The 7,256-nt window shown below is 33.2% G+C and overlaps 1 protein-coding gene across 1 annotated transcript; it reads right to left on the reverse strand.

Moving 5' to 3' along the window:
* Positions 1-1,504: 1,504 nt before the first annotated feature.
* LOC128177900 (tyrosinase-like protein 1) lies at positions 1,505-4,492 on the reverse strand. Its single transcript, XM_052844801.1, has 5 exons — positions 4,374-4,492; positions 3,763-4,168; positions 3,466-3,584; positions 3,174-3,364; positions 1,505-2,992 (listed from the first exon to the last, which is right to left on the reverse strand). The coding sequence occupies exons 2-5, from the start codon at positions 4,165-4,167 to the stop codon at positions 1,731-1,733; spliced, it is 1,977 nt and encodes a 658-aa protein (XP_052700761.1). The 5' UTR covers position 4,168; positions 4,374-4,492; the 3' UTR covers positions 1,505-1,730.
* Positions 4,493-7,256: the final 2,764 nt, after the last annotated feature.

A 7,256-nucleotide genomic window follows, 5' to 3' on the forward strand; every position in this document is an offset into this window, starting at 1 on the left:
AATTACACTATTGAATTTAGGAAATGAGAAATATGTTATTAATCTCGAACCAGAGTTGTCCCCCTTTGGCATACCCCGATAGGAAATATGCGGAAATTTGAAATTTGTAGATAATGAAATGGCCCCGGCCCATCCTAACTCTACTTCCTTCATTATTTGTTTTTTAGAGCTCGTTGTGATGTTCAATCGCCGATATTAATATGTTTTTAATTGAATATGAATTCTTGGCCCTCTGCTTAAAAAATTAAAACACTGTAAAAATGCTAACAATAATTTTTTTGCAGTGTGAGTACCTGTATTTGGAAAACATGACAAACACTTCTCGAATGCAATACAGTTTATAATGATCAACATTTTGAGATATTGGTTTTTTTTATCGTTTTTAAGCATTTTTGCAATATTTTTGTAGTGTGTGCCGTACGATTATAAAAATGATTCAAGGTACTGAAGTACTGACGGGAGTTGATTTTATCGATTATCATTTATTTTTAAAATCAACCTATCTTGCATGGCAATTAGTTTCTAGTCTGTATTTAAATTACGCTTTTTTTATTATACGAATTTTTAGACTTTTCCGACAAGAATTTCGAGAAACCCCATATGAATCATGTTGTGTAATATTTAAAGATAGATTTGAAACTATGTATTAGTAATGGAAACAATTCTAAGAATCGTATGGATCCGGGCACTATTGATATCGAACTCTAGTCTCATTCAACCAGATGCTCGGCTGTCTCCGTTAGTCTCCGGCAAGCAAGAGAGCCTCTCTGCTTGTCGGAGATTTACGGAGACAGCCGAGCGTCTGGTTGAACGAGACTTTATTAAACTCTGGCGTAGGAACACATAAGACTACAACAATATCTAAATTGTTCTGTTATATAAAAACTGTGTTTATAGATAAGTTTCCTTGAAAAACAATGCTTCAGCATACATTACAACGAATTTTTCTATTATTTTCAAGAACTAAGTCTTGTCAGATGATGATTTGTGATAAGGTCCAAACACTGTTTCCCTTTCGCTTTGCCAAAGTAACTGCATAGGAGAGTTGATTAAAATCAAATCCCAAAAAGTTAGATTTAACCAACAGAAAATATACAAAATTATGTTGACTAACAAATAAAATTTTAACTTAAAAAATATTATAGTACGTCCAAAGAAATTCAATACAAAAATCAAAAGATTTAAACCCAGTTCTCTCTGTTTTGAGATTACATGATTTTATATTTTATATTCCTAACTGGTTGAAATGGTTATATTCGCTTGGAACGATCGCGACTAATACACAATTTCAGCTCGCTCGGTTATTGATCAATAATCAAATGACAAACAATGGAGTAGTTATGAATGTAACCAGTGTTCAAAGTAAATATGTAGATATGTAGATATGGTAAAAGGATATCTAGGGTTTTTAAATGTCTATTTTAAAAGAAAAAATCTGATTTTTATATCATTTTTATTTTGTAGAAAAAGACAAGTTACAAATCATATAAGCAAAATATATGCAAACTCATTTAAAGAAAACATAAAACGCTGTATTTTCCTCAATAAGAAAACTTGGATGAATAAATTAAAATATAACAATCAACCTTCATAAGGCACAAAGCGATGAATGATTTACAATTTAAAGAACTGAAGAATATTCAGTTATGTAACCAAAGAGATTATTGACAACAATAGCCTTTAAAAGACATTTTGTAATACTATATTTATGTATGAAAAATACTTAAAAACTAGTTTTGCGACCAGGGCCAAGCATTTTGATGGTCACAAATAAATGTGATCGGAGAAAATGTATTTCTAAACAATGGTCCTTTCCCATCTAAACTGAGATGCCAAAGAGAACTGATGGCTTTTTCATAGCTGTTGCTGTACATCAATGGAAATTCATTTGTAACTTTAAAACTTCCAGAGCAGGCTTTGTAAATAGCTGAGGAACCTTCTCCAATGGAACATACCGGTCGACACACTCGGCCACAGCTATTATAAGCAGAAAGATATGTTTCTGTGTATTTGTCAGAGGGCTTGCGAACGGCAATCTGCAAAATTGCTGAAGAAACAGCTTGGCGTTCATCTAAAATAGCATATTCCTTGTATTTTCCGTGATAATTCAAACCATCGGATTGCACATATATCTTTGTGGCCCCAGAACCCGACGGTGAACATCTTTGTTTGTAAAGGACACGGTTTTCAAAACCAATTTCTTTACCTCCATCAGAGAAGCTTGACGGATCATACATATCATGTCCATCAGCCGATCCAGTTGAGTTGAACAAGTCACCCTTTGGACGTTCATATATAACACGAACATTCAAATAAACCCAATTTTCAGGAGCAAAATGACCATCAATTACGAATGTGTTCGTATATGATCTATCTAATGCAGCGAGAGTTTCTTCGGGGTTTTTTAGCAAGCCTGCATTATTATTTCCATCTACACTACGTTTGCCTCGAATAAAAGGTGTAATTGACAAACCAACTGGACGTCTGGCAATTGCGGGAATTCGTCCCGTCCTTCTTACAGATCTAGCTACACAGGTACCTTGCAAACAAACCAAAAACGGACTTCCTCCACACGTTGGACATCTGGGTAAAGGAGTATAACTTACGATTCTATCATAACGATCAGCAAAAGTTTCCAAATTTGTCATTGGTCTTACAAAAGGCATAAAGTTTACTCTTTGGAAAAACTCATGACCCTGTGGAACATTTGGTCCTCTAGGATAATCTCGTTGGGGATCAACACCTCTCGCTCTCTGATTGTTTTTAAACATGTACCACATATAATGGAACATTGAATGTAGGAACCAGAAAACAGGATCAAAGGTCGAGGTATCAAGGGCTGAAAAATGACCATCAATGTGATTATGAACTGCATTATGGTGAACCTCGATGGAAAACACACTCATCGCTGGTTGCGGTTCGGTGATTTCGCTGGTTCTTGTTCTGCTTAATATAGCTCTGAGGGCATCTCGTCTGGGTAATTGAAGACCACCTTAAAATGCAATCGTAAATCATATGAAATTATTACAATTACATGATCGCAGTTTTTTGTAATAAAAATGAAATTGAAAGTAATGATATTTAGCAAACTACAATTGAATCAAATCAAAGATATTATATTATATTATGTTATTTGCTTGGAATAACCGTTTAACATTAATACTTCCAATTACCTGCACCAACGTTTCTGATGATTGGAGTATTTTGGGGCGTAACCCAGTTGCCACAAAAGCCTGTCCTTACTGGTCCATTCCCATTTCCAAAGAAAGTATCTGACCAAATAGCTGAAGAAGTCGGATCATTCATTGCTCCATCCATCATGAAATCCCAGTATGGAATGGGTGTTCGACAGGCCGTTTCCATTCTTTAAAATACAGGAGAGAATATATATAGTTCAAATACGCATTTCACTTTGCTAAAAATTAAAATTAAACGTATTCATTTATTTTATTTAAACAAACTTACGCAAGCACATAAAGACTGTGTCTACCAAGAAATCCGGGACCATTATGCATCAGCTGGGCAGCTTGTCCAGAATGAAGAGATCCAATTAAATCGTAGGTATTTGTATTGGGGTCTATTGTCTATGAAAGAAAAATTATGATAATGTCTTATACTGAAAGTGCATGCAGTTAATAAAAAAGGGAACAATTTTTACTCAGGATCAGAAATATGCCTAATAGCATAATCGTAGTTATGCTAAATAATTGTATCAAAATAGTTGACAAACTATAATATCTTTTAGATTTTAAATGTACTTACAAAATCTCTTTTCAATCGATTTAAGCATCCGAATATCCTGTTCCGCTGAGCCGCAGACAGAGTTCGAATCTCGCTTCTTACACGCCATGTAGCGGTGGCCTGCCGCTTATTTCTAGCTTCTTGTGCCTCTGCATCAATCTGACGGAAAAGAGATTTTAGGTATTGGACTCCCTCCACACTAATGTTCTTCTGTGCATTTCCTTCAAACTGTGAAAGGGAGTATTTCCGGAGACAGAAATCTTCGATTAACTTTCCGGGAACTTCAGTCACGCTCGTATTCAAAGACTTATAGAAAAAGCATTCGAGTACTTCAGTGGGAGTTGGTATTTTCTGGACAATTCCATAGACTGATGGCAGGCATACAGCCAACACCAATGAAATGATTTGATGGTTTGGACTTTTCATTCTGTAAAAGATGTTTAACAATTGGCATAATTCCTTACAATTAAAAATCCAAATTTGAAAATAAACTGACTATTCTTTTCATTCTATATTTTTTTTTAAAGTAAGGAGGTAAAATTCGAAATAAATATTTATGACAGAAAAAAAAAATTTCTGAGAAACTTATAGCAAATAAAATTAGGGTGTTCCTTAATTATATGTTTACTTACCTTTCCTGTGTTTAATAGAAAACTGTTTATCGTCTTCTTTTGCATTCCTTTTATATACATGAACGGAAGTCTAAAGGCAGTATCTAATATGATTGATTAATTACAAGATTGAATCGGCGCACAGAAAGAAATTCCAGGATGCTCAATCAAATGATTTTCAAACACTTTTAAAAAATAATTCGTTTAAAATACTATTTTTATATTAGGACAATGACACTGTTGAATCCAAAAACCGCAGGTATTTTTAAACACTTATGACAGATTTCTTCCCATCCGTTCTCGCAAAACAATTCTAATAACTTTAATACGAACAAAATAAAATCGGTTCAGAGAAGTCCAGATATCGTTTGAATCCTTCCTCTAATGTTTTTCTCTTCATAATTCCCTTTTTGTAAAATTAAAAAAATATTAACGTAATAATGATCTGTTATTTTCTCTCTACATTATCGGAGCTATTATTTTAAATGTTTAAACAAATAAAAAGAAAACTACGAGAATGACAATGTCGTTGGCCTGATGTTATACATTATGTTACCATATATTAATATAATTGTCAATTAAAAATGAAATTATAACAAATCTAATTATGAAGATGAGCGTAAAAAAAACCCAAACGGAAAGCCCTCCAGAAATCCTCTTTATATTACTTAAAGATAATGTACGATCAGACTCGGGGATGAAAAAAAGTTTTTACAAGTGCTCTGAAGCTTAGTGAAACCTTTTGAAAATGATACCCTTGTTAAAATATACATTATTCATCTACGTTGACTTTTTAAAAATGTATTTTATTATTTATCCATATGCAAATTTTGTATTTCTAGATAAGTACACGCGTTTGTTAAATGGGATTAAGGATAATGATATGACTTTAAATTATGATGCCAACGTTTTTCCAGTCAGTAATATTTAGTTTACATATTATATGGTGAATATATTTATGCCCGATCGATTACATGTGAAGGGGCATGGTCACGATTTTGGTCAAATTTTATTTTTCTGTTTTTATTATTTGCAATGCTTTAGGAATGCATTTCTAATGATTAAATGAAGTTTTGGTGCCAGTCGTTGAGTTTTAAGCAATATACCGGGCTCACAATTCTTCGTCATGTAAACAAGTCTCGTGTCCTGATTTTGTTTACATAGGTCGAATATACTGGTAAAAAAAAAATTCAAGCTGATTTGTCTATCTTATTATTCATTTCAAGCATAAATAAACAGTTCCTCACGATTAATACATTCAATTTAGGTCTAAAAGGTGAATATTTACTTCAACATTCAAAATGTAAACAAACGGTTTGTTTACAAAGGGAAGAATTGCAAGCTCTGTAACTCATTTATAACTCATCAGATGGCACTCAAAAGTTGGTTGCCTATTAGAAATGCCTTACTGAAGCATTGTAAACATTAAAAAATCGAATAAATAATTTTTGACCAAAATCGTGACCATGCCCCTTTAAGGTATCATTTTTTTCTTAGCCACGTTTAATTCAAAAGATAACTAAAACACCTTCGTCCGACTACGTTCATCATGGTCATCAGGTTAAAGGGGCTCTCTAAACGGAACACATCCTCAGTTACTCGATAATTATAAATGGATTACCAATTTCGGTTCATTTTAAATTGAACAAACATAAATATGTCAAATAACCCCTCAAGGGGCCTCATTTGCAAAAATGAATTAAGGTTGTAGCAACTCTTATGGTAAACACGAAAAATACATGCTTACAAAATAATAATTGTGGTTATTATAAAAACTTTGAACAATTATTGCCTGGGAGAAGTATAAAAGACATATTTTTATCAACAAACATGTACAGGTGAATCTTCGCGAGACCTGCATGTGCTTTGTTTACACTTAATTCGCATGCTTAATTGTATAGAAGGCTGAACCCCGTAACACGTTACGATGTAAATATGTGAATATGTGGTCACACGTAATTATTGATTATTAATTTTAATGAAATAATTAGATCTATTTCATGGACAACTTTGTAATTTTTTGAAAGAGTATGCATACATGAGTAGTACAAAAATACCGAAACCGATCGGAAAATTTTTTCAAGTCCGTCTCTTTAACCATTTTTAAGCAGTAGATATATTTTTAGATTACAAAAACTGCGATGATATATGCTATTCAATGTCAAGAGCACATAAAACGGCGAAAATAGTTCAGAAAGACCCTAATGTATGCATAGTAGAATATTAAACAAATAATGTCTAAAATTAACGGAAAATGTAGATTGGGTGGTTAATTTGATGACCACTCAGTCCCCTTAATTCAAATAATCACATTCAAATAGGCTTATTTGAGTCGAAACATTTGATGAACGTTACATTCATACAGGCTAAACTGAACCAAAGTTCAAACTGTTGATCAAAACCTTGATACATGTTTGAAATAAATGATACTTAAATGATGCTCAAAGCTTTGATTAAATGAATAATGATGTAGATTTCTATTAGACATTGTGTGAAAATCGATCAAATGCCTCATATGACTTTAATATTAACATCCTCGACATGATACAGGCAACATTGAAACACAAGGATATTAGTAAGATGAGAATTAACACGCATGCATTCGTTGGTCTTGCCACTGAGATGGCAAATTTGCACCTACATGTATCTCTCAAATGGTTAAGAACGATGTAGTGACCGTTGCTAAACGAGATCTTGCCCCGAGGTTATAAAACTTTCTTGAGTACAATCTTATACTCCAAATCACAATCTATGCTCTAAATCGTAATCTTACTCAAGGTTATCGAGGTAGTAAAAACTGTTCATATTAATATTCGTACTCCGGCTGAGTACAAAACAGCGATTTACTGAGTAAGCGGTGAATCTTTCTTAAAGTCGTACTCAAAACATTTAATCTATACGAAA

Source organism: Crassostrea angulata, chromosome 3, assembly GCF_025612915.1.
Source record: "Crassostrea angulata isolate pt1a10 chromosome 3, ASM2561291v2, whole genome shotgun sequence".
Lineage (NCBI taxonomy): Eukaryota > Metazoa > Mollusca > Bivalvia > Ostreida > Ostreidae > Magallana > Magallana angulata.

Coding starts and splice junctions, on each gene's coding strand:
- LOC128177900 (XM_052844801.1), bottom strand. CDS start 4,167: ATGAAAAGTCCAAACCATCAAATCATTTCATTGGTGTTGGCTGTATGC. Junction 3,585..3,762: donor ATCGATTGAAAAGAGATTTT/GTAAGTACATTT, acceptor TTTCTTTCATAG/ACAATAGACCCCAATACAAA. Junction 2,993..3,173: donor CATCAGAAACGTTGGTGCAG/GTAATTGGAAGT, acceptor TTGCATTTTAAG/GTGGTCTTCAATTACCCAGA.